The sequence below is a fragment of the Coenobita brevimanus genome, chromosome 2 (genome assembly GCF_032717465.1).
Source record: "Coenobita brevimanus isolate Jiangsu-jjx chromosome 2, ASM3271746v2, whole genome shotgun sequence".
In the NCBI taxonomy this organism is placed as follows: domain Eukaryota; kingdom Metazoa; phylum Arthropoda; class Malacostraca; order Decapoda; family Coenobitidae; genus Coenobita; species Coenobita brevimanus.
Genome location: NC_136955.1, coordinates 2,077,282 through 2,105,077, shown reverse-complemented (window position 1 = coordinate 2,105,077; position 27,796 = coordinate 2,077,282). Strand labels below are relative to the sequence as shown.

At 40.4% G+C, this 27,796-nt stretch overlaps 1 protein-coding gene across 3 annotated transcripts in view; it reads left to right on the top strand.

Moving 5' to 3' along the window:
* The window catches only part of Usp7 (Ubiquitin-specific protease 7), a 35,215-nt gene that overhangs the window by 2,880 nt on the left and 4,539 nt on the right, over positions 1–27,796 (top strand). For 2 of the 3 annotated variants that reach the window (XM_080265502.1, XM_080265498.1), the window contains exons 2-20: positions 5,012–5,212; positions 6,273–6,548; positions 7,600–7,718; positions 9,116–9,259; positions 10,201–10,386; positions 11,011–11,091; positions 12,420–12,510; positions 13,197–13,389; positions 13,679–13,832; positions 14,466–14,747; positions 15,057–15,191; positions 17,082–17,192; positions 18,349–18,532; positions 19,251–19,375; positions 20,859–20,981; positions 21,556–21,701; positions 22,762–22,915; positions 24,889–25,025; positions 27,147–27,435. In XM_080265502.1, coding sequence (XP_080121628.1) covers positions 5,012–5,212; positions 6,273–6,548; positions 7,600–7,718; positions 9,116–9,259; positions 10,201–10,386; positions 11,011–11,091; positions 12,420–12,510; positions 13,197–13,389; positions 13,679–13,832; positions 14,466–14,747; positions 15,057–15,191; positions 17,082–17,192; positions 18,349–18,532; positions 19,251–19,375; positions 20,859–20,981; positions 21,556–21,701; positions 22,762–22,915; positions 24,889–25,025; positions 27,147–27,435 — 3,131 coding nt within the window. Of the gene's footprint in view, positions 1–5,011; positions 5,213–6,272; positions 6,549–7,599; positions 7,719–9,115; positions 9,260–10,200; positions 10,387–11,010; positions 11,092–12,419; positions 12,511–13,196; positions 13,390–13,678; positions 13,833–14,465; positions 14,748–15,056; positions 15,192–17,081; positions 17,193–18,345; positions 18,533–19,250; positions 19,376–20,858; positions 20,982–21,555; positions 21,702–22,761; positions 22,916–24,888; positions 25,026–27,146; positions 27,436–27,796 lie in introns of those variants that run through there. The other variant, XM_080265509.1, reaches the window with a different exon arrangement.

The window sequence follows — 27,796 nt, the reverse complement described above, 5'->3', positions numbered from 1 at the left end:
TCTTAACAATAGATCAGTGCCAGAAAATGATGCAATAGAAAGAATGTCAAGGTGCGGTTTTGCCTTATTCTTCCACTGAGCTACATGAAATGGGCTGCAAAAGGATGAAAATCTGGCCCAGTTAGGGTGAAAAAGGTACAGTAGAGACTTTAAGTGTACAGCATTTGTGAATAGGGCTTTTCTCTCACTTTTGTCCAGTGAAGTGATCAGGTTATCATCTTGTTGGCACTGGAGTTGTCGTAGCAACTTTTCCATAGTAATTTAGTATCAACATAGGAGTTTCTCAGTTATGTAGAAAAGAATAAAACAGATGCACAATAAATTTTTATTAAAGAGGTATGAAACCTTCTATTCTGCATAGCTGAGTGAATGTGAAGTTTGTACCAGATTATCCAGAACTTTCCCTACATAGATCAAGGTTGGGTCCTAGTGGTTCCATGGTTTGGTTGAAAGGACTGCCAATGGTAGGTCCTAAGGATGAACTATAACATGTGTGCCCAAAACAAGATTCACAACCCCTCAAAAATGCTTTAAAGATGGTCTTTTTAAAATTCATAAACTGCGACTTACCCAAGAGTAACAAAAAAGAAAGATTAAATGGCATGTCCAATGAGCTGTTGTTTCCAGTCCATTTTGTGAGCAAAATTGTGCAAGAGGCTGCAGCCCTCCACTCACACACTCTTTCAGTAGCTGCAGGTAGCCAGTCAGTATCCATTCTTGGTCTGTGCCTGGCTTTGAACCAGTTACACCTCTCTTGACACCTATCCCATTATTGGTGCTGGTAACTGCTCGACACAAGGCCGTAAGTCTCGTTTTTACACGGAACTGCCTGGAACATTTACCATAAGCACAATTTTGTCCTGGTCTGATTAAGAGCTTTTCATTCCATAGCTGATAGATTATGAATAGTGATTGTCTCAGTCGAGCAGATATCTAAACTAGAGTCTTTCACGTTAACTTGGCCTAGATTTTCATCCTTTTGTTGCTTATTTCACATAGCTCAGGGGCTGAAGAAGACAATACCACAGCGCTGCATTCTTTCTATAACACTTTTTCATGACTAGCATTACATTCTAGTGTTAATCTAATGTTACATCTCTGCATTTAGCTAAGATGGGGAGATGGCAATATTAGGTCATTGGAGGAAAGGAGTATATTGGGGGAATGTCCAGTCAGATTAAGGATTTATGCCACCTCTCACAAACATCTGGAGTGCAAAGCCCTGCCCACATAAACTTGGCTCATTTTCCCATTTCTTCATCATTCTAGTCCCATCTTTATAATGGAAAATAGCGGTTAGGATGATGATGATGTATTGTATTGCTTTTGTTGTGTTGTGAGAGCTTTATGAAAATTAAAACTTACAGAACATCATGTTTTGGGAGATTTCTTTTACTTAGTTTAGCAGCAGTTTTCCAAAAATTGCATGTTAAAGCTCCATTTCACCAAATAAAGCAATTTTGCCATTTTCACCTGATTTGTAGTACCATTGATAATGAAAAAGTGTATTTTGAGATATTGTCATACACCAAGGACTTATTGTAGTGTGTGTATGAGAGAGGAAGTTTAGCAGTCCAATAATGGCCTCAAAATACAGTACCTGTAAGGCTTCAGTCGGCAGTGTTTGTACCGTATGTGCCTGTGGATGTGAGTCATACCATGACTGCTTAGCAACGGAGAACACACAGCTTCTATATGCTGCTTATTAAAATACCGTAGTAGTGGTATGTCTAAGTAGGTCACAGATGAGAACCAGTGTTGAAATTAGACCTGTACTGTATTATGGTAGTGTATTGTGTATCTGTATTGTCATCTCAGATTTTGGGTGCTTTGTGTGTCTTGAGATAAGAATGAGAAAAAGAAAACAAGCACATTTGCTGATTGCATACCATACTTGTCTTGGCCAGCAGTCAATGCAGTGATTTTTAGGCAAATGGCAGGTTCACACAAGCAGTGATTGTGTATTTTTTATGATGGTCACTCTTTGTCTAACTATTCTCAAACCCATCTGATATATCCTCACAAATATATAGTATTAAAAAATGACATTATATTTTTCCATCTAGATGGAGCTGGGAGCTCAAGGAACTGTTAATTATAGTACAGTTTGTAAATTCCTAAAGATGCTTTTGTGTTCATGATACTGAACACCTGGGTTGTTATAGTATTTACCATTCAAACTTTTGACTTTGCGACCTGTGATCCTTTCCGTAAGGCCTAGGAATGGAACCCCTGTTTTTGCATAAGATACCATTGCATGCACCTATTGTGATCTTCTCCCAAACCAACCACACCCCAGAGAATGGAACCCCTATTTTCTGTTTAGATACTTTTTCCTAACACAATATTCACCCAAACAAACCATATGACATCCAGGAATATACAGCATGCCCTCCATTTAGGATAAGAATGTGTTTGGAAAGAGCCATTGCATGACGATTTATCGTATCAAATCATTTAAACACTGTAACGCATTCAATGAGGATATGTTTTTGAGGCAAGGGTCACCCACCGAGTCAAAAAATGTCTGCTTGCCTAACTGGTAGTTATTTCACTTCACTGTGCATCACTTGCTGCTCAGCACCAAACATAAGTAAAAATTAGTACGGTAATTTGTTTCTAGCTCATGTAGGCTGGTAGGCTACAGCAGTTATTTCACTTCACTTGCTGCTTGAACTCTGACACCACATTGTTGTTCCATCACTGACACTAACACACACGTTAGTAGAGTTCTAAATTTGTGGTCATCGTATATATACTGTAAGTGATTCAGCACATACTGGTTCATCGTAAAACCGGAGTCTGTATCAACTGTGATATAGGAGGGTAGGCTGTACAGTAGCTGCTTAATATTTTGCATTCCAGAAGAGGAGACTTAGGGAATAGGAGGGGATGATGGTTGTGGTGGACCAGTTCAGACGATGGAAGGAGGCGGTGGTTTTGACAGTGGCCCTATTCTGTTCGATGAAAACATACTTGTTTATATCTTTTTCTCCCCCCGCCCTTTTTTTTATTATTATTATTATTATTAAACAAGATGTATGGAGGAAGGAAAAAAAAATGAATAAAAAAAATAACCCATACACCAGATTACAGGTGTCCTCCATTCATAAAAACTCTGTAACTGTTGGACTTGAACAGCCGTAGGTTGAAGTGTGGGGGGAACCACTCTGGAGAAGTGAATTCCAAAAAGATGCAGTTTGGGGAATAAAAGAATTCTGATAGGCAGAAGTTCTGCGATATGGCAGTGTGACAGTCCAGTCATGAGTGCTACCAGATGCCCGTGTAGAGCAGGGAAAGGCGTGGAGAGGTGGCACAATGACTGCAACTTCGGCTGAGCATGTGCCATAAAAATATCTGTAAAATAATGCAAGGGAGACAACATTCCTTCTTACTTATAGGGGAGGTAGTTAATTTGTAGTAGCAGGTTTATTAATAATTCTGACAGCTTTGTTCTGAATTTTGCCCAGTTGTTTTAGTGCAACCTCTCCACATCCATTCCACAAGGGTTAGCAATATTCCAGCAGAGAGTGCACGTGACTCTTGTAAGTTGTTGCTAACTGCTTGTCAGTGAAGAAGTTGAGGACTCTGTACAATAATTCAAGTTTCTTTGAAGTGGTTTTAGCAGGTGTTCTAACGTGAGAGATCCAGCAGAGGGCATTGTTAAGTGAAACACCAAGAATTTCAATACTTTTAGAGATTAGAATATTAGTAGCACTGAAGGTAATATAGGAATCAGGCAGAATCAGTCTATTAGTAAATTGTATATATTTGGTTTTCCTAGCATTAAATTAGACATTTTATCCCCATTCAGTAATCTTAGGTAAGCCTTAATATCTGGAGATTGCTGTACTGAGTTGTGAGTTAGATGTACTGTATTAAACTTTGTGAATGGGCATTTAAATTTTAATGAACAGTGAAGTGTTGAGTCATCAGCCTATGAATGGATGAGATTATGGGTGATATAAGAGATCATTAATGTGAATTAGGAATAGGGTTGGAGCCAGAACTGATCTTGTGGCACGCCGGCATTGAGTGGAAATTGGAGTATTTGTATACATCATCTACTTTTATCTTTCTGTCACTGAGATATGAGGAAATCATTGGGACAAAAAGATGATAGGCCATAGCAAGGGAGTTTGGATGGCAGGGAATGGTGTCACTGTCAAAAGCTTTAGAAATATCAAGGGCTACTACATGGGTTTCTCCATGTTGGTCATTTTGACTGATGGATGGTATGAATCAGGAGATTGAGTACATGGACAGTGGATCTTTTGTGGCAAAAAACATACTGTCTGTCATTAATTAAGTTGTTAGATTCATGTTTAACAATGTGCTTACTTATTACAATCTCAAAAACTTTTTCAAGAGAATATGTGATGGCTCTTGGTCTGTAATCAGAGGGGTCAGAGGAATTTCTTCAGAATTGGGTGGATATTGGCTTCTTTCCAGGAATTAGGGAATGAAAAAGTACGTATGCATATGGTAGTTTGAATAATTTAGAACAGGAGCAAGTTCTGGGGAACACTTTCTCAAAACAGTTGGAGGAATTCCATGTGGACCTGTTGATTTGTTGGTTGGGTAATTGTCTAGGATGGATTTTATGTACTGGTATCTAGTCCGTGTCTTAAGTGGAGCAATTTCAGGAGAGTCAAGTTCTAGTACAGGGATGTTCTGGCTGACTTCCTTTAAGTAGAATTTCTGGCATATGTACCGGCAAGGATGTTCGCTTTTCCACGCGCGTCATTTATAGTGTTACCATCTGAAGACTTTGGTTGGAGAATAGGTGATGACTTGTTAAAGTTATTATTGAAAGAATTGAGAGTTGAGCAGAATATTCTATTGTCATTAGGATTATTTAATAGTGTGGATGCTTGATTGTGAAGAAGGTTTGAGTTAGCGAGATTTTTTTACATCATTTGCATGGTTCCAAGCAATTTTAATTTGACTGGACGATGCAGATGTTTTTTATTTTTTAAGGCTCCAACATGCTTGATTTTTTCCTTTACAGAAGAGGTGACTGAGGAAGGAGGAGGGGATGGTGGCGGCGGCGGTGGTGGTGGTGGCGGAGGCGGTGGTGATGGAGGAGGAGTACAAACAGTAGAAGGGGGAGGTGGTGGTGGAGGAGGAGGTGGAGAGGAGGAGCAGATGAACAGGGAGACCCAAGAGGTGTCATCTTCCACCACCCTACATGACTCGGACATGGATGAAGGTAAGAAATAAGTTGTTGGATATAAGATATGAGGGTAAGGTCTGGATAATGGAGGTTATTTCATCCATGCATTTTTTTTTCTCTCTCTCTCTCTCTCTCAAAGAAGGAATATTAAGCTAGAAGTGCACAAAATCCTTCTTTCCAGGAGAAACAGATCCATTCATTTTTAAAAGTCTAAAACTCTATATATGGTACATTATGTTTAAAGATGGGGATCATAGGGAGAAGGAAGTACAGACCGAGGAAAATTATTCTTAAGTGGACCTGTTGCATACATGATTGACTGAGAATAGTGGGTAACTTTTGCCTTAGAGAGTTGTACAGGAAAGGGGGTGAAAGTGTGCAGCCAAACGGATGTTGGGCACCCACCATAATGGAGGAGGGATATAAACAGATTGTTATTGGGAAAGTTTCACTGTATATATTCTCTCCTGTGTACTTACTGACCATTGTGGTCATCCCAACATTAAGGGACTTGGCCCTCACTCCAGGTTCAGCAAGGTGGGCTAGTTACCTTGACATCTTGGTATGCATACATCTAGTTAGCGTTGTTTATATGAATTTATATCGAATTTATCGGTGCACATGGTCAAAGCTGTGAAGTTAGGCAGGATTTCAGAGGTTTTACTGGTATGTGAATGATTGTGACAAATTTAAGTGGTCTCATTGGCCATAGTTCTCCCACTTTGATGTTTTCTCCTGCCTTTCCTCTGGTTCCTACCTCACCCCATCTTGAAGTGAGGATACAATCAAGTTGTTGCTGATGCCTGAAATAATGATCTCAAAAGTACAGTAGCAGAGGCGTTGATATAGAATGGATGTTACAGGAGGACAACAAAGGTGCCTTAGTGCTTACTTTGTATATTAATATGTGATAAGGCTAAATAATCTAGATTATTTTAGTTAGGAAATAAAGATGATGATGATGATGATAGCACATTTCACTTTACTTTCAAATGATGTACTGTACATTCAGTTAAGTCTAAATGGTTTGGGCTATGTTAGGTGGAGAAAAAAGTCAGGATGTTGATGATAGTAACGCACATTACTTTATTTGTAGACGATGCACGGTCAGAGGCCAAATTCCAGTTCCGCGTGAAGGACTTTAGCAAACTGAAGGACACGATGCTGTCTCCGCCATGTTACGTGCGCAACCTGCCCTGGAAGATAATGGTGATGCCTCGTACCAGCCAGACGCAGGACCGCCAGCCTCAGCGCTCACTGGGGTTCTTCCTGCAGTGCAACGGGGAGTCAGAGTCAACGTCGTGGTCCTGTAATGCTATGGCAGAGTTGAGACTGCTCTCAGTCAGGGAAGGACAGGAACCTTTTACTAGAAGTGAGTATATGGAGTGGATTCTTTGGGCATTAATGGCTAGTGAAGGAAAATGTGGCCTATTTAATTAGTCAGACTTTTGGTTAGTTTCTCTGTCAAGTTTTTGCTCTCAGGACCCAACATCATCCCATCCATATCTGGGAAAAGAGGTCTGGATATTGATGGTAAGTTTACAGACAGCCATCATTATATTAAAGAGTTGTACTCCAAAATATAAAAGTATATTTTTTTAATCGTGTCTGCATCATGGGGGAACTGGAATATCAGCTTTATAGGTAATGCTGGAACTCAGATTATCAGTGTGTAATTTGTTGGGGACTGAGGTTCTTTTTCTTACAACTGAGTTTGAAATTATGGACAAACTCCCATTTTTTTGTGGTAATTTCTGTAATATGCAATGCTGTTGGAGTATGTCTGACCTTTGTACAGTATATCATTGCAAGCTGCACTGTAATATTAGATAAAGGCTAACAAATATACATGTGTACCATAAATGAACCCTAATAATTGGAGGCTTACTCTTTCATTTCAGTTTTAATATGGCTCATAATATCAGCACAGGACATAAAAAAGTGACATAATAAGGACCTGTAGTACCTGTGCTTATTGTTGAGGGAGAGGCGATTGTGAAGTGGATTAAACTGTGGCGTGCTGTCTGAAAGCATGCAGGTTTGAGCCCAGGCTGGGGCAGGGTGCAATCTGTGGCTCCTGAATATAGTTTAAAGCAGTCTTTGTTGATCTCCCACATGTTCCATAGGTGTAGTATTATGTATAAAAATACATTCTTTAGTTCCATCACACTAGTCTTGAATTGGACAGCCACAGCATATATTTGGTATGGATGGTGGATGTTAGTGCTAATGCACTGAGAGGTGAAGGTGTGTGAGACTGCTGGTCATCTGGAAATAGACTGTTGAGCTTCCATTTCAGTTTCAGAGAAGAGTTTCTGCTTGTGTAAAAATTTTCTGACCCTGGTTTTCTTTGTTCAAATCAGAATTAAGTTATTGTCATTAGTATATTGCCATCCAACTTAACCAAATTTTCTCATTTGCAGAGATCCAGCACCTTTTCTTCAATAAGGAAAATGACTGGGGCTTTTCACATTTTATGTCTTGGGCTGATGTGCTTGACCCAGAGAAAGGCTACATCAAGGATGACACCATCACAGTGGAGGTTAGTGGAGCTCATGTTAGCATCAGGAAAGGATCATGTAATAAAACGGTTTAAATTACATACTGATGTGGATTTTATACATAGCAGTTAATGACACATAGCTATATGAGATTGCTTGTGAAGTACGTAAAGCAGTCTGCAATGGCTGGATACAGTCCGTGAAATTTAACAGGATTATGTATTGAGATCATATTTCCTGTAAGTTATGTAAATGATAATTTGAGGGAGGCTGGGTTTACGATGGAAGAGTTGAGAGGTAGGATGGGACTGGAGTGTATTGGTGTTGTGATGAGGAGAGGTAGATTGAGATGGTTTGGACATGTGGAGAGGATGGGGGATGATAATTGCGTGAGGAAGGTGAGAAGTGTTAATATTGGGGGTGGGGTTATGAGGGGTAGACCGAGAAAGACATGGGACGAGGTCATTAAGTGTGACCTCAGGGTTAAGCGACTGAACAGGAAGGCTGCAATGGATCGTGCAGCATGGAGAGCTGCCATTAGGTGACCAAGGCCGACACATGCAAGCATGTTGGAGCCTTTAAAAACGAAAAACTAAAACATCATATACTCTTGGATGATATGCATGGGGGAAGGGGGTTAGGATTGCAATTTAAGAGTTGAGAGAAAGGTTGGAACTTGGAATTATTACTGTTGTGATGAGAAGTAGTGGATTGAGATGATGTGGGCACATGGAGAGGGTGGAGAATGACAACTGGGTGCAGAAGGTAAGAGTTGTGAACATTGAGGGTAGAGTTGCAAGAAGCAGACCAGAAAAGACCTAGGAATAGGTCATAGTGTGTTACCTCAGGGGTAAGGGACTGAACAGAAAGGCTCCTACAGATTGAGCATCATGGAGAGCCACCATTAGGTGACCAGGGCTGATGCTTGCAAGCATGTTGGCACCTTTATAAATGAAGGATGAACATGTAATTTTGGTGGAGCCAGGATTCTTGGGGCTTGAATGGTGAGTGAATAGGAGTGTGGATCATTTGGTTGGTAAGCTGTGGTTAATTGCTTATTTTATCAGGTTCTTTGTGGCACTGTGGACCTTAAGGTGGAGTGAAAAATGAGGTTTGGATGGTGATGCTTATGAAAGTGATGATGACTCGATTGTTTTTTGCTTAAGGTAGAGGAGACACTTCCTTTAATCTTTATTGACAGGCATTGAGCAGGTGACAGAGGGTGGTGGGGACAGTATTGACACATTGTAAATCAATACCCACTTGCCATACTTTCCAAGAAAAGTATTAATATCAATATAAGTGGAGTTTCTGTTAATTAAGCTTGATTTGGAAATTAGTCAGCATCACTTACACGCACATGTATACATGCATATGTACACACACATTACAAACCACAGGCCAGACAGAGATAAATAACATGTACTGCCTTGTTCAGGTGTGGGTGTCAGCAGATGCCCCTCATGGAGTTTCATGGGACAGCAAGAAGCACACTGGCTATGTTGGTCTCAAAAATCAGGGGGCCACCTGCTATATGAACTCTCTTCTTCAAGTCCTTTACTTTACCAGTCAGCTGCGCATGGTGAGTATCTCCCAGTATCCTGATGTCGTAAGAGTTCATTTTAAAGGTTAACGTATGTCACTGAGCACAAGTACTGGTGGATAAATGGATGAGGGAGAACGGTGTGAGCTGGAGGGAGGGCAGCCTAATGGCATGGGACAAGTTGAAATGGAGTTGATGTTTGTAGCCACCCCTTACAAGATTAAGGAGTCTGGTGAACATTAGACAGATAGGCAAGTACTGATAATTAAAAGTGCCCTGAATAGATTAAATGAAAAGATTGTCATATATTGCTGGGCACAAGTACTTCATATTTTAGAGTACAAGGAGCTACATTAATTTACATGGTATAAGAGACCACAGAAAATGTAAATCATTTTCATTACACTCCATTCTTGGAGAGGTACACCTTCAGTTGATGACACAAATATAACCTGAGCAGTTCCACTGCCTGGCCATATAAACATCACTCAGCCCACTTCCTACCCCTGAAAGGAGAGCGGTGGTCTGCCAGAGAAGGGCAGCATCAGCCTGCAGTCCAGTAGGTTCACGTTTGAGATGAACCTGGGGCTGCAACTTCAGTAACTCTTAATTAGGATGATTTAGGATCCAGAAACAAAGGAATATTAAACAGTCTTGACGTTGCTACTCCTCACCTTGCTATACAGTGGGAAAGGAGGTCTGGATGATGATGATTATGGTATCTTCCAAATAACTGTCACTGGAGGAGAGGCTTCTGTAGCAAAATGTTGAAAATGCCCTCACTCATTCATACCGTATTTCATTTTATATTGCATAGATTTTTTTTTTTTTTTTTTTTTTTTTTTTTTTTTAATGGGTTACAGGCTGTGTATACAGTACTGTACTCCTTTCTGAATGCATTTTTATTTTGTATGTAGCGGTACTGTATTTATTTTTTGTTTTCCCTATTTTTATATTACAATTGGCCGATTACATTGTAGGCTGTGTATAAGATGCCAACCGAGAGTGACGACTCCACCAAGAGTGTTGCCCTGGCCCTCCAAAGAGTTTTCCACGAGCTTCAGACAAGTGACAGACCTGTGGGCACCAAGAAGCTCACCAAGTCTTTTGGCTGGGAGACACTAGATTCCTTCATGCAGCATGATGCTCAGGAATTCCTAAGGGTGGTAAGTAGATTAGGATATGTATACGGTATATGGACAGATTTATACTTGCCTTTGCTGCTTATTGGCAAGGCTTGTATGATCACACAGTCATATATAGTAAAACCCCATTAAGACAGACTAACTGACAGGAAGGGTGTCTTATCATAACAGGTTTGTGTGTCAGGTAGATTTATAATATGGCTGTCTGGACGTTGTTGCTTCTCACCCTGCCCTGGGGTGGGAAAGGAGGAGTCCTAATGATGATGATGATTACAGAATTTACTTGAGTGGCATACCATAGCACAATCCACCATTGAAAGAGCATATACAACATTTTATTCAGTCATCAAGAAGTAAAGGGCAACTAAACAGAGTGGTAAGGGTTTGGGCTCATGCATGATGCCATGCTTAGAGCTTTGTTTACTGACTTTGGAAATGCATGGCCCACTTTACTTATTTGCCTTAACAGAGGTAGGCCTTAAACGTGGGGGTTTTACTATACATTTACTGTATATATGACTTGTGTCCTTTGTCAGAGTAGTCTTAATGATACAGGTATTGCAAAAGCAGTGAATTATTGGAAAAATTAGTGTGATGTTTTAAACTTTCAAGAAATATCTGTTAAAAGAGACCTCATTTTTTCAGCTGCTTGACAAACTGGAGATGAAAATGAAGGGGACGTGTGTAGAGGGTGTTATACCCAGGCTTTTTGAGGGCAAGACAGTGGTAAGTAACTGAATATGAATTTGTTGAGTAAAGAATATCCTCTTGTAGTGTTGGAGGCAGACCTCATGTGGTGTGGAAGAAGAGTGGAACAGTATACTGTATTTGCAAAGGAAGAAGAGTGTTTGAGTTAGTGAAAGAGGTGTGTGTGTGAGATAAAATTGAGGAGTGTTTGAGGTTTAGAGTATATGGTTTGGAAATGTTTGAAGTTTAGAGTAAGTATATGGTTTTGGAATGTTTGAGAGAGTTCTGTGAGGATAAGGGAACCTGGAGGCATTTTTGTCTTCCCCTGTTCACAGTTTCTCAGGAGAGAGCAAGGAATTGGAGATGATAATGATTATTGAATTGACCTAATTACAGGTCAGCTTTTTCATATTCCTGTTTGCTGCTAGAGGGAGGAAAAAGTTCCATTGCTACCTATCGAGGTTGTGGAGTTGGTGATAATATTTCCCGAGCCTGACTCTGACTCCAGAAATTTTACAAGCACAACTCTGACTCCGACTTAAGTATATACTGTACATGGACATGATGCAGGTAAATGAATAATATTTATGAATTTTGATAGCTATAATTTTTAAGCCTTTATTTTAAATTCTCTACTAATAGTGCTTGCATAATAAATAAATCGTTATACATGGTTGTAAAATAAACTGTGTACATTACAGTATTGAAAAGATATAACTGATACTATTTCAGAACCAAAAAAGTCAGAGTCAGAGTTGTGGGAATTTTACCGAGTCTGACTCCATCTCCAGCCAAAACAGACGACTTCACGAATCTGACTCCACAACCCTGCTGCCTATAAAACTGATTTGTCAGTCTCTCTCAGGTTATAGTATTAGTTGAATGGGAGAAGGTTTGATATGCTGGAACACATCCCTAACCTGCAATGAGGACTTCCTGGACGTTGTATGGTTGTATAGATGGCAAATGATTTTATTAACCTGTAAACTGCAGTATTTAAGATTCTTGTCCTCCCACTGGTTTGCTAAGAGAAGAAAAAAGTTATCAGGTTTATCTTCATCCAGTTTTACTTGATATGAAAGAAATTTAAGTAGGAATTCTTTATAGATCAGGATCTCTGGAGTTAAATAGAAGGGTAGGTATTAAACTTTAGGATATTTGTCCTGAATTGAACAGATATGTAACCTTAGTTTTCATTTGAAAGTTCTTAGTGTGGTAAGATGAAACATTCTTCTCTCTCTGTTTCTGTCTCTCTCTTTAAGTATGACCAGTGCAATTTTTAGAGTGTTTAGATTTTTGAGGGGCGCTGAAACCAGAGTGATCTTCGTCTCCCACTCCTGGTAGTGATGCCTTTTTCTCCTTAACAGTCGTACTTCAAGTGTAAACATGTGGACTACACCTCTTCTAGAACTGAAACTTTCTACGATATCCAGCTCAACATTAAAGGGAAAAAAGATAGTGAGTATATAGTATTCATCCATCCATCCTGGGTGAATGTTGTGCTGAGGAGTGCATGACAAAGAGCTTGGCACTCCTTTTAACATGACAGTCATCAGATTGACTGTCAAATAGGTATGTTCTTACCTAATTTGTGTGTGTGTGTGTGATGCCTCATGTGGAATAATTTTTTTACGTACTGGTTGGAGCCAAGATTCCAGGGGCTTGAATGGGAATGGCTCATTCATTTGGGCAAACTTTGGTTAGTATCGCATTGTCAGTTTTTTTTCTGGCTCTCTGTACCTTACTTCACCTTATCTTGTGGTGGGAAAGGAGGTCTGGATGATGATGATAAACGAGTCATTGAGCAGAAGCATATGGTTACAAATTATTGTAGAATTGGTATTTGTAAAAGGATGTTTATGAACAGAAGCATCAAAGTATCCCAAAATATTGTATTTTCACTGTTTCGGTGTGGAATGAATATGGTTCTGTACTGAAAACAGTTTTTAAATTTATCTTCAGACTTTCTAACAATTGGGATAAATCACTTTTGAAATGTTATTTGTATCTTCATAGCCCTTTAATTGTTTGTAATGTATTCATCAACTCAGATGGAAGTGAAGTAAGTAGCCAGTGGAAAGAATCTATCCTTCACCATCTCTGACACACTGATACTTCTAACAATTGCACCCTTTTCCAAACAGTTTACGAGTCATTCAAAGACTATGTCAGTGTGGAAACCCTGGAGGGAGACAACAAATATGATGCAGGAGAGCATGGGCTGCAGGAGGCGGACAAGGGAGTCATCTTCCAGAGCTTTCCGCCCGTCCTCCACCTCCATCTCATGCGCTTCCAGTACGATCCCATCACCGACTCAAACGTCAAGATTAATGACAGGTAAGTTATGTTTTGTTTTAAATTCAGTACAGGACAGTACAGACTCAGATCTGAATTGCTTGGTTCTAACAGTACATCAAATACCAGTTTAAAATTTGTGGTGCTAATGAAGACAATAAAACCAAGAGGAAATTACTGCACTAATAAACTTGTACCACCCTATCACCCCAGGGCACCGTCATTGGCATACCTGGTTGAAAAATGCTGATCTTGAGAAACTGTAATGAGATGATGGTGACTTATGCATAAAGAAAACTCAGGTTCCTAATAACTGCTCCTCTTGTTCCAGGTATGAATTCCCTGAGAAATTAAATATGGACCAGTTTCTTCAGAAGGCAGACTCAACCCCAGCCACATATGTCCTTCATGCAGTGTTGGTTCACTCCGGGGACAACCACGGAGGGCATTATGTGGTGTTCATCAACCCCAAAGGCGATGGAAGGGTGCGTTGACTTAGTTTTGTACCCAGTTCTGTTGATAGAGATCTTAGGTTGGAATGCACTGTGGGTTGTGGGGGTACGGGTGGAGTCCCATGCTTGCAGGGACATAGGTCGTTCTCCAACCCATACTTATTCTGGACTTTGGTAGCCTAATCTTGTGCCTTTATGCTGCAAAGAGGGCAGTATGGGTACGTCATTAACTAAGGGTGATGATGCTGGAGTGGGATGCCATCATGTGGTATACCCAGCATACCTGGGTGGCTTTGCTGCCTAGTTATGCAAATAGGCTTCATCTCCCTTCCTGTTCCCTGAAAGGATGGTGGTAGGCTGAAAAGAAATGGGTAACTTCAACCAGCAGTGCAGTAAAGAGGATGCTATTCTGACTGGCTTGGGAGGTTATGTAACTCCAGTTCCTTAGCCATTAATTCCGCACATTACACCTTGATATCCTTCTGTATATTATTGATGCAAACTGTGTCGATATTAAACTGATACAATAAAAGAGAATGTTAGGCTAAGAAAAAGTGGACTGAGCATACATGTGTTACCTTGTCTGCATGAAAATAAAATGTAGCTATACAGTAATGTTGTTGCTCTGCCATTGAATATACTCATCCCAGTCTTTCCATTCCACAGTGGTGCAAATTTGATGACGATGTGGTGTCTCGGTGCAGCAAAGTCGAAGCCATCCATAATAATTTTGGTGGCCACGAAGATGATCTCATTCTCACTGTCAAACACTGCACATCGGCCTACATGCTGGTGTATATCCGGGAGTCATGTCTGAAGCTGGTCCTGCAGGAGGTGACGGAGCAGGACATACCTCAGGAGTTGATTGATCGGCTCCAGGAGGAAAAGAGGGTGGAGATGATTCGCAGGAAGGAACGTAATGAGGCTCATCTTTATATGACTATCCAGGTGGGTCTTAGGTTGTTAGATGTCACTTTAAGTATGGAGCAGGTAAGTGTGGATGTTCCCTGTGGTATGTTCGCGATTCTGGGGCTTGAATGGTGGGAAGGGGTAGAGAGATATATGAGTAGGAGGTGTGACTTGTAGAGGGCAGCTTGATGGCGGTGAACACAGTGACAAGGAAGCATTGATACTCAATTTAGATTAACCTGCAGAGAGAGAGTGAGGGATTATAGTCGTAGTGGTAGTAGTAATAACAAAGACTTATCTGTATAATGCCTCTCCTTCCTAAGCTATAAATCTCCTTAACTTTTGCAGGTAATTCTGGAAGACTCATTCTCAGGTCACCAGGGTAATGATCTCTACGACCCCGACAAGGCCAACTACCGTATATTCAAGGTTAAAAAATCTGCCACACTCCAGGACTTCCTCGAGCAAGTTGCGGAAAGCCTGGTAGGTTCAATTAATTCAGTTCTAGCTTTATGACAAATGAGGCAGTAAAGGAGCATTGTGATGGTGTGGATGTGCTTGAAGGTGTTATGGGGTGGTTATACCATGTGGAGAGGATGGAGAATGAGAGACTGACTTGGAGAGCAAAGTGGAAGGGGAGACCAAGGATGAGATGGAGGGATGGAGTGGAGAGATACATGAGAGAGGGGTGTGTGAGTTGGAGGGAGGGTAGCCAAATGACAGAGGACCGAGTGACATGGAGGCAGTTTGTTTGTGGCCACCCTTTAAAGGATTGAGTTTTTTTTTTTTTTTTTTTTTTTTTAATGCGAGGAAGAAGGAACCAAAGGCTGCGAGCCTGCAACTGTTGTTCTTTCCAATAGAAAAACAAAATACAAGAGTATATAGATAGATAGATAGATAGAGCAGTATGCTATGTGATTGAAGGCTGTATTGGGAGTGCCTATAGAAATTTCTTAACTCTTCTTTAATGGCATTCTGCACATTGTTGCCTATCTTATTTGATTTTTGCAGCAGAGTAATAGCTTTTTTAATTATTTATTTGGCGCATTATTACGTATCTAATTATTTTCATTCATTCATCATCTAATCCTGTGTTACTCCGTACGGAGCATAGGAGCCCTGGGCTAGGCAAGTTGGTCCTAACATTTAATCCGTGGATTGTGAGCAACAGCTCAGGCTTGGTAGCATCGCATTGCAAGCCACAGGTCAGGCTGTGCATCACCGTAAACAACTTGACCCCTACGAAAACTTATGTATGGTGCTACGCAAAGGCGGAGATCTAGAGATTTTTTCCTTTTCACCAAATGATGCCCTGAATGTGTATCTTCAAGTTTATAGTTTAAAAAAAAAAAATGCACACCACAGGGTGGGATAGAAAAAATATAGTTGCACAATCCGCGGGTTAAGATGAGAGTGACCAGCCTCACTCATCCCTGAGTGGCATTACGTGAGCAATAAACCCCAACCACCCCTTGGCTCAATCCGATTGGAGCGCCTTAATTGCTTCTAGTTATATATGGTAGGTGGGGATACCTACCATCTGCTCAATGTAGTTCTGCTCTCAGGTGACTGCCCTTTCCTCTCTTCCTTCCTTCATTTCTTCCTTCCTGTTCTGTCTTTCTTTCCTTCATTCTCTCCTCTTCCCTCTGTCTGTGGGTGACTCTACACTGAGTGACAAGCCAAATGGTTTCGTGTACACCAGGAAACCATTTGCTACACCGGGTGGTAATCATATAACCAAATTATGATGCCTGGTGTTTTAATGTGCAGTTAAGATGCTCCAATCAGATTGAGCCTGTGCAGGTTTATATCCAAGGGGTGGTTGGGGTTTATTGCTCAAGTAATGCCACTCAGGGATGAGTGAGGCTGGTCACTCTCATCTTAAACATCAGGACCAACTTGCCTAGCCCCGGGCTCCTACGCTCCTCATGGGGTAACACAGGATTAGATGATAGATGGATAATATACTGTTAAGAAGCCATTAGCCAGTTTTGGCACTTAGCTTCCACTCCATAGAAAACATCAGCTGTGTGAGGATTGCTTAAGAGGAAGCATGGCATCATATTTATTACACTAAATATCCTCCTAAAGTTGGGGGAAGGGCTGCGATATGGCAGTGGTCAGGGTGACATGGAGGTGATTTGTTTGTGGCCATCCCTTGTGGGATTAAGGTGTCTTGCTATATAGAGATAGATGTCAGTGATATTAACTAAGTTGATATACGTTAAGTATTGTACAAGTAGTGTGTTGAAGTGTAGCTAATATGCAAAACCATTCACGAAGGAAGAGGTACAATATGATTATGAGAAAAAGGACTGTAAATATCATGCCATGTAAATTTCCAACCAGTTTTCAATGATTTCCTTGTTACAGAAATACCCGGTAGAGCAGATCCGACCGTGGCCTCTAAACCTGCGGACCAACCAGACAAACCGGCCCACACTGCTGGACCTAGACACACAACTACACAAGCAACTACATGAGGTTAGTTATATCATTGCAGGTGTCATACTCTTTCCACTTTCACTTGGCCCAAAATTGCCCTCTATCCATTTTCAGGGTTAAAAATACAGGCAACTAAATGAGGTTCATTGCACTATATCATTGCAGTTCTTTCACATTCACATACCTAAAATTGCCTCTCCGTCTTGAATGCCACAAACACATGCAGTTCTTGAGGTTAGGTATGTCAGTGCAGGTGTTCACTCTTTGATGGTGGAAAGGGATGCCTTCATGTGGTAACACCAATGTGACTGGGCAGTGGAGCTGCCTGGCAATCACCCCTCAGTCCCCTCCTTATCCCCTGACAGGAGGACGGTGGACTGCAGAAGAAAGGCAGCAACTTTGATCTGCAGTCCATTGGGTTCACTTTCAGAAGAGCCTGGGATTGCAGCTACTACTGCAGCTTTACTCTTTTCACTTTAACTTTGCCTAAAATTGCCATCTGGTTATCTGGAATGTTAGTTTTTACCATCTCTAAACTAAATGCTGCATTTTAACAATAGATTAAAAGTAGAATGTGATTCAAGTCATGAAGAAGTGTTATGGGAAGTTTGTACAACATATATTCGTATGCTGCCATTGAGGTACGGTACGTGAAATGGTACTAAAGGTAAAAAAATCTGGGCCAAGTTAAGATGAAAAAACTATAGTAACCATATTGAGAGGAGTGAAAAATAGTTCCATGTGTAAAGTTTGTGGAGTTCTGTTGGGATGCCCCATCCTTAGGTGGTAAAAAGATTAAGATAGTAATGCCCATGATGATGATGATAAGTAATCTTTCCCAAGGCTGTATCCAGCACATTGGAAAAGGAGTGTGAATCCTAGCAAAAATACCACAAGTTTGAATCCATGCTGATTCATTGTCAGATTCCTTGATATTATTACCCAAACTCTCCTAAGTGAAATGATTCTGTGATAGCATTTCTATAGGATATTTATTGCATATATTTTGGCAAATAACCTTGCTCTGTTAAAGTAATAATTGTTCTGCCCAAAAGAGGGCCATCCCTCAGTGCCTTGCAAAATCCATATCTGTTTCCTTACTGGTACCCCATCCCTTAGGTTGATATTAGGTTTGTGATAATAGTGAATAATGTTTGATGATCAGTGTATCCTAATTCTTTTGATTCCCTAGCAGATCAGCGACAACAGCAACCCGTGGACAGTGTTTATTGAGACAGTGCCACCAGATTCAGGACTAAAGAGCCTCACTGCCTTCGACAAAGACTCCGATGTTTTGCTGTTCTTCAAGTACTACGATCCACGTCACAAGCGTCTCCATTACTGTGGTCATCACTACATGCACATCTCATTCAATGTTCGTGAGTATTGTGTGTATTTCTTGTACTCATCGAAGGAGTTGGGATTCCCAGGGCTTAATTGGTGAGTGAATGAATGTGTGGACCATTTAGTTGGCAGACTTTTGGTTAGTTTTTCCTGTATTTTAATAATTTATTTTTCCTGAACCTTACCTAGACATCTCTGCTTCATGGTGTACAAATGTTTCTCACCTCCTTGCCAGCCTCAGTAAAGGGATTATGGATTGCAAAAGGGTAACTTCAGCCTGCGGTCTGCTGGATTCATGTTCAAGTGAACCGAGTGCCATAGCAACAACAGCACCTATGAAATCAACGCGGTAATCATCCATCCATCCATCATCCAATCCTATGTTGCCCCATGAGGAGTGTAGGAGCCTGGGGTAATAATATCAACAACAAACAATTTCTTGGTGGGTACATTTCTCCCATTAGGTAGGTAGGCTATGCTCTTTTATACTTTAATTTGGCCTAAAATTACCATCTCCATCTTCAGCATTGAGTTGTGCCAATAGATTAACACCAGAATATGGTGCAAGTCAAAAAGAAGTGCCATGGAAAGGATGAAGAGCCATAACATTGTTCCAGGGAGTTATGTGAAAATTGCCACAAAAGGACAATAATTAGGCCAAGTTAAGATGAAAGAACTATAGGTGAGTGTGAAGATAAGCTGCGCATCTTAATTAACTGTCAATTAACTATCCTTTACCTGTTATGCCGACAGAGGAGTTGGTGCCACTGCTAAATGAGAGAGCAGGTTTGCCTCAAGGTACCGAGCTTGCCTTGTTTGAGGAAATCAAGCCAAATTTGGTGGAACGCCTCGCAGATCTCGACAGACCCCTCGAAAAGGTACTATACCTGACGTGCTGAATAGCAGATCTATTCATCCATCTTATCTGTATCTGTTTATCTACATCTGTATCAGTGTCTATCAGTCTCCATCTGTCTATATTGCTGGTATAGCTCTATCAATCTGTCTCTTATCTTTCTTTCTGTTTATCTGTAGCCTGATGGTTTAATTCTGAAGGGTGTGACCACAGACAGATTGTCTGTGGGTAATCCTTAAGGAGACATAGGACCACCTCTTAGTAATAAAGCTTTTTTTTTTTTTTTTTTTTTTTTTTTTTTTTTTTTTTTTTCCCAGTGACTCTATAAAGGTGTACAGAATTGCATTTTTGATTATGAAAGGGATCCATCAATAAACAAGGAAAATATGATTATGTAAGGGATAGGTTAGGTTAGGATAGGATAGGATAAGTTTGGTTAGGTTAGCATAAAATTGGTTAGGTCAGCATTAAATAGGTTGGGTTAAGATAAAAAAAGGTTGGGTTTAGATACAAAAATTTAGGTTAGGTTTGGATGAATAGGCACTGATAAGGGTAATTTTGTTAAAAAATGGCTTTCTAAGATGGTGTCTGTCTGTCTTCTGCACTGTTAGTGATTGTAAATAAACATTACTTTTGAAATGCCTTTTGCCACTTTTAAAATTAATTTTTAAAATGAGGGCTTGGTATATGTGGTAATGAGAACTTAGTATTTATGGTACAAGAACTTGGTTTACATATGGAAATGAGAACTGTTATAATTATGGTAACAAGAACTTGGTATACTGTATGTGATAACAAAACTTAGTATATATAGAACTTGGTATAAATGGTAACAAGAATTGATATGTATATAATAACGAGAGCTTGGTATACGCGAGAACTTTTGCATATACAATACTGTACAGGCAGACCCCGAGTAATGATACCCCTAGATGCGATACCCCTGCATAGCAGTGGGGGTAGAAATACCACCCTACCCTGCCGAACGATGACTAAACCCCGGTGATTTTTTTTTTTTTTTTTTTTTTTTTTTTTACAAATTTGATATTTTACACAAATTTTGTGTTTAGGTTGATTTATAAACAGGTTTTAGACTTTGATTTATGTGTTATTGTCATGGGTGGGGTGAACATTGTCATTTGGGGGTACAGTTTACTAAGTTTGATTTTTTTCCTGACTCATTTTTTGTTTTTCAGATTTTATTTTTGGGTTTAGGTGAGTTAAAAACTGCTTTTAGGCATAGTTTAGCATGTTTTAAAGCTGTTGAGGGTTTATGTTAGCTAGATACTTGTTTTTGGACTCATTTAGGTGGGTTAAGGACTTGGCTGGGGGAAACCCATGGCTTAAAAACGCATCCCTGTACTTTACATGTTAAATCTACCCCGAGATACGATACCCCGCGTAGTGATGGGTTTTTACTTAACCAGTTGCATCGATAAACCAGGGTATGCCTGTATGTGGTAACAAGAATTTGGTATATTGTGGATGTGGTTCTTCCCTCTCAGGTGCTGGATGAATTGATGGACGGAGACATCATAGTGTTCCAGCGAGACGACCTTCTCGACGACCCCAGCCTTGAGCTTCCGTCCTGCCGCGACTACTTTAGAGACCTCTTCTTCAGAGTCGAGGTAGGTTTCTGTTATTATTATTATTTTTTTTATTTTATTATTATTATCATTTTTTTTTTAACTCAGACACCTATAATGCAATGCCATATCTTTTGCCCTTTGGAGGGGAGTGACAAAGCTGTACCAGTTCAGAAGTTGGGGTGTTGCACTCATACAAAAGGAGAGGATTTACTTTGGTGGCACTGATATAACTGGGCAGCTTCTCTGCCTGGTAGTGCAAAATTCCCTCATCTCTGTCCCTGCCTCCTGAAAAGAGGATGGTGGACTGCAACAGGAAGGCAAGTTCCAATGTGTTCTTATGCAAATGAGTCTTCTTTATGCCATTTCTTGTTTCTGGATCTTACCAGCTAAGTAATAGAGTTTGCAACTGAAATACAGTATGTTTTTGAATGATATAGTCTTTTGTTACTTGTTTAATAGTGTTTTGATTAATAATATGGCTTAACTTTACTCAGATTAAGTATTTTTTATTTAGGTGGAAAGGGGAGATATGATTTGTGTACGTAGGCATTCATCTGCTACACAGCTCACATAATTCCATATTGGTTATGGCGTAATGGTCGTGCCTCCTCAGGTGACATTCTGTGATAAGACTGTGGCGACGGACCCTGGGTTTATGATGGAGCTGTCGCAGCGCATGAATTATGAACAGATGGCTAAGGCAGTGGCCGCACGCCTTGACACAGACCCCTACCTACTACAGTTTTTCAAGTCACAGAGGTAGATGTTTGTGCTGTTATTTTTATCCTACTTGTTGTCGTTCTTGTTGAAGTAACATCTGTCTGTCTGGCTAACCTATCAACCACAGGCAAGCAGCTGACCCTGCAGGGCCATCCCATGCAGTGAACCGGTGTTCCCCTGCGGTTGACAGCACCTCGCCCTGGGGAAGAGTGTAGAGATTTGGTTCCTGGATGCAACACAATAGTAGGCTCCACATCACCCAGTTATTTGGTTATGTGGCTGCCACCCAGCTTCGTATTTTGGTTTCCTGGGTAGCAAGAAGTCATTAGGATTGTCATTCAGTGTAGAGCCACCTGAAGTGGAAAGCAGGGTATTTAATTATGACAGGAAGGATGAGAGAAATAGGAAAACAGGAAGGCAGACAGAAAACTAAAAATAAAGGTGAAGGAAAAAGTAAGCAACACTAGATCAATGAGTGGATGATGGATGCCTTCACCTACACCTACCACTTTTTACCCCAGTGAGTCTGGGAATGTCTCTCATTTTGTTCTTGTCACCATCTGATGATTTTTTTCAGCTTAGGATAGACTTTTAAGTGGAGGGATTAGATATAGCCATAATAAACCCATTGAATATGAGAGGCATTTCCAAAGATGATAACATTATTTGGTAGCAGCATGAATACACTATAAAAGGACTGCACCCAGACTCAAGGCTTTATGGTTGGTAGTCAGCTTGTTGATTTTATTATATATGGTAGGAACACTGAGGAGGGATACCTTTATGTGGTGGCACTTTTGTAACCAGATGGCTTAACTCTCCTCAACTCCCTCCCTGTTGCCTGAAAGGCAGATGGTAAACTGCTGGAGAAAGGCAACTTTAGCCTGTACTTCTCTGTATTCACATTCAATTGAGCCAGAAACCATAAAAACAACAGGGATTCTATGATCATGGTGTCATCGTGGAAGTCCTTTGTGAATTTGGTAAGTCGTACTGTAAATATTTCATTATTACAATATATGTAATCAGGGCTGTACTAATGCCAGATTTTGTTCAGCCAGGATCACATTGTTAAATCCAGGTATAATTTCCCCCACAGCTACCGTGAGGGCCCTGGCAACCCCCTTCGGTGTACATATGAGGGCACGTTGAAGGACATGCTCGTCTGTATGAAGCCAAGACACCCAAAGAAAATTTACTACCAGCAGCTGAGCATACGGATTAATGAGCTGGAGAACAAACGCCAGTTTAAGGTCAGTGCTGGAGGAGAGACAGCCTATAGATTGTCTATAGATTGTCTGCAGTTACTTGGCGATGATTTTGGTTCTTTTGTTGGTTATTTTGTGTTGCTCAAGATTGTACATGTCTTTCACTAGAGCTTAATGAGATTTTGGTCCATTTGCAGCTTACATCGCATTGCTCAAAGGCAGAATACAGTAATACTATGGGTTGACTGCCTTTGCATAACACGTATTCAAGATCGTTACCAAATTCTAGTCATAGTCTTACTGTAGTGTAGCATTGAAGATGAAGAGAGGGCAATTTTATACCAAGATAAAGTGAACAAAGTATAGCTGAGCTTCATTTGTATTCATTTGATGGAAATTGGCTACTCCTGGAAGTTAACTGTTAGGTCATGGTTGCATGTAAATTGATGAGCTTTAGTTATGAGGTAGGAATGAGCCTCCTTGATTACTTGCCAAATGAACAGTACAGTCTCACTACACTTAGCTGTCAGCTAAGATGAAAAGAGTGAAAGGACTTCATCAGGTTATAGTAAACATGGTGTGGTTATAATGATTGATGAGTTTTTTGGATAAGCAACTGGCTCCAATATATTATGATGTGCTGTGGTAATAGTTTATATGCTGTATAGCATGATTTGTGATAGTGTAGTGAATATACTGTACATTGACATGGAAGATTTATTTTATTAAGAGAAAGCTTAGTTAAAATTCAAATAAAAGCTAATTCAGAAGATTTCAAAATGGCTAGTAGCCACCTGAGAGTTTTACATTATTCTGTTATTGCATTTGTGTAGTCATTTATTAACCCTTGGCTTACAGTATTTATTTCCGCTGACCCTTCCCCCAGCTAGGGGTTTCTGGAAAATCCCTTTTTTTAAACGTAATATTCCAGCTCATGCTCAGCCAGAAATAAAAAGTAAGTGTCATAATACTTACTCACCAATCCTTTGACTTCAAGCTGATGGCCTCAGATTGTCCTGGTATTGTGTAGAGTCAGAGCGAGAGCCTTTGGAAGTGGGGTAATTTTTCTTGTTTCTTGTGGCTGTGTCCATATGCGTGGCACAAGTAAGGCTTCTACTAGCCCTCACAGTAAAAAAAACATTCAGAATGCCGCAGTCAACCACAAACCCCATTTCTGTGTAAGCTTTGAGAAATGTGGTGTGAGTGTGCGGTAGTGTGAGCTGGGGAATGAGGTCACAGTGGCAGTGACCTTGAGGGAGGCTGGCTGACATCTCACTGGACACAGGGGAAACTTTGTGCATAGGTCTATCCATGACAGAGGTATTCGGGTGACTGGGATGTGTGCAGGAAAGTTGCCATTGTTTGCCTGTGGTGGTAATTGTCTGCGAAATATTCAAACTGTCGCAAAACACTAGATCGTTTATACCTGCTACCCAGACATCTTGAGACAGTCATCTGTACATGACACCTGAATGCCATGGGTTAAATATTTCTCGTACAGTGCAAATCGGCTGCAGGAAAAAATCATGACATTGCTGTAGATTCAGTACATTCAAGATAACCATCAAAATACCAGTAGCAACAGTACTTTGGAATAATGACTTGGTTTTATGAATCTAGCACATATTGATAATCTAATCCAATTTTTAAACGATTCCATGCTTTCTCATAAGAAATTCTCATATTAGGGTTGGCCGTGTTACAGTTGATGTTTTCTTTGGAATGGAAGCTAAGTCAAGTGCCTTAACCAGCTAATATCATCACAACAGTTGCTGGAAATGTGATATGTGTAATAAGATTTGTAACAGTGTGTTAGAGTCAGTTTGGACTTTGAATCATTGTACACTCATTCAGAAAAATGGTCACCGAGTGACTGGACTTGTGGCACAATGTTTCTTGTGTATATAGTTCATTTTAATACTGATCCAACCTAAACATTGGGTTTTGTGGATGGACAGCAGATATTTGGTAGATAAATTGGTCATCCATTGCATCCATATTTTGTGTTTTTTATGCAGTGTATGTGGCTTGGTGAGAGAATGAAGGAGGAGGTGGAACTTGTCCTGTACCCAAATAAGAATGGAACAGTGGCGGACCTGCTACACGAAGCCAGAAAACAGGTCACCCTCTCAGAGAATGGCTCCGGCAAACTCAGGTGAGTACCTCGACTTGGATCAGTTGGAAGAATTATACACACAAATCTTAACTTATGGCAGGAAATTGGCCATAACATCTTACCATAAAGCACCCTCATTTGTGTGGCACTTGAATCCACCTCACCACCGCAGGTCTAAAAGATGTGTGACCGTGTTGCAGTTACGACATTTTTCCGATTGGATCCCACACCCCTACCTGTTTAAGTGTGGGTGGTAGTGAATAAGCTCTTCCAGTTATGATGGTTAACAAGTTGTATATGTATTAATGACAGGTTGTAATAACATCATACTACCCACACTGCCATAGGTTGGCATGTGTGGATCTGAAAGGAAAAACATCATATTTTGCGTGATGATTAAACATCCTTTAGGCCTGGAGTGGCAAGATGGGTTCACGCCTCACACAGATGAGGGTGCTTCACAGTATCGTATTATTACAACCCATCGTTAGTATGTGCACAGCCAAAAATAATCATCATCCCAGTTCTGTCTGAAGAGAATGTACAACTGACAAAATACAGTGAAATACCCTATCCCTTCTGGTGTGTATTTCAGATGGTTTGAGTTTTCTGCTTTGTATTTGTTCAGATTTGGAAAATACTGCACTTGTGTCTGTCTCTGTATTGTTAATCATAAATATGTTTGTGAATACCTCCTTTGGATATAATCTGGAAAGTTTTGTCAGTAGCTACTTGAGGAATGGTAAAGGTATCGTAAAGAACTGAATGTGCATTTGCTGCATTTTTGTTGGACCCATGTCAGAATTTCGTCACTTTTAGTCTTCAGTCCAGTGATTCATTTATTAGTTCTTGGTCCATTTTGAAGATTTTGCTATTTTTAGGGACAGTCTCATATTGAAGGGATAATGAACTACATATTTGATGCCATATCTCAACTAAAATAATAATAATAGCGAGAAGATAAAGAAGAGTAACGACAGTGAATTGAAGTTACTGTATAAAGATAAAAATCCTTCCAATACTTTTAACTGGTTGAGGCAGAAGACATCATTTCTGTTTTATTCCTGCTGTTTCCAAGCAGAGTTAGTTACTATGGGGAGGAGGTGGGAGTAAACACACGTGAAATAGAGGTGAGCTATATTCTCAGCTAATTTTGCCTCTGTTTTACCCAATGTTGTCTTCCACCTCCTTTCCATAATTGTCAAAATGCCTCTACAAGAGTTATTGAGCTTAGTAGGGGCTTTTTGAAATGGACTACTTAGACACAGCCTTCTTCAACACTGTAGCAGAGAGTAGCGTTAGTCCCACCAAAGCTGAAAATAATGATCTGGTGAGAGCAGGAGTATGACAGAGAATACAGGATGTCTTGGGAAAATTTTGAGAAACATGCAGAGGTTATTTTTGAGCTAATTTTGATGAGTAAACGCTATGTTACCATGGATCCTGCTCTCAGATGTTACAGAACTATTTCGGATGAGATCATGGAGTGTGACCTCAGGGATAAGGAATAAAGAGGCTCCGAGAGACTGAGCAGCATGGAGAGCCACTGTTAGGTGACCAAGATCAATGCATGGAAACATGTGCCTTTCTAAATGAAATGGTAGGAAAGCTGATGACCTTTTGCATTCATCTGTAAGGTCATCAGTAGCTGTAGCTTTATAGCAGTTGAGAATTGGACCCATAGTGAAATAGCTTTATTCTTATATTGTTGTTGTTATCATTATTGTGACGTTATTTATTATTATTATTATGTGACTCTACCCTGAGTGGCAAGCCAAATGGTTTCCTGTACACCAGGAAATCATTTACTGTGGTGGGTGGTAACCATATAACCAAATTCTGGCGCCTGGTGGTTAAGTGGGTAATTAAGGTGCTCCAATCGGAATGACTCTGTGTAGGTTTATTTCCAGGGGGTGGTTGGGGTTTATTGCTCACAGTGCCACTCAGGGATGAGTGAAGCTAGTCACTCTTATCTTAAATGTCAGGACCAACTTGCCTAGCCCCGGGCTCGTACGCTTCTCATGGGGCAACGTTGGATTGGATGATGGACGGATTACTGTATTATTATTTTCCCAAGAACCACCTGAAGTTTCTCAAAACAGTTGTGAGACACTACATCTTCAGAGTGACGAGGTTAGGTAATTTTCTTCATACCAACAGACTGGTGGATATCGCCTCCAACAAGATCGTCTCCACACCACCTGAGACCACGATCCTCGACAGCCTAAGTAGTGCAGGGACGCGATCGTACCGCATTGAGGAGGTGCCTTTAGACCAGATCCACCTGGCCGAGGATGAGATGTTGGTCCCCGTCGGCCACTTCCACAAGGAGATATTCTCAACGTTTGGTGTCCCATTCCTGGTGAAAGTGAAGCAGGGGGAGCTCTTCTCACACGTCAGGGATCGTATACAGAAGAGACTCGATGTTCCAGATAAGGAATACGAGAAGGTTTGTGTATGTTGTTGGTTGTCAGTAGTAAAAGTGATATTGGAGGGAGTTTGTGAAGAGCGTAAGGTGTGGCACTGAAAGAGGACACTTTAATCCCTTCAGACGTGTGAGAACTTTTTCATTTTATTTAGGCTGCCTTCGGATGATTTCCTTCAACTTTTGAGAATTTTTAAAATAGAAGGGTGGAACACAGTCTTCATTATTCCCTCCATTACTTGCCTGCTCTTATTAAGTTTCTCGAAGCATATGGGGTTAACCAAAGTAAATGCTAACAAGATATAATTGGATTGAAGGGGTTAATGCATTAGCTCTGATGTAACAGACAATGAAGTTGCTTGTTTGTAGAAAAATTTCTTCAGTT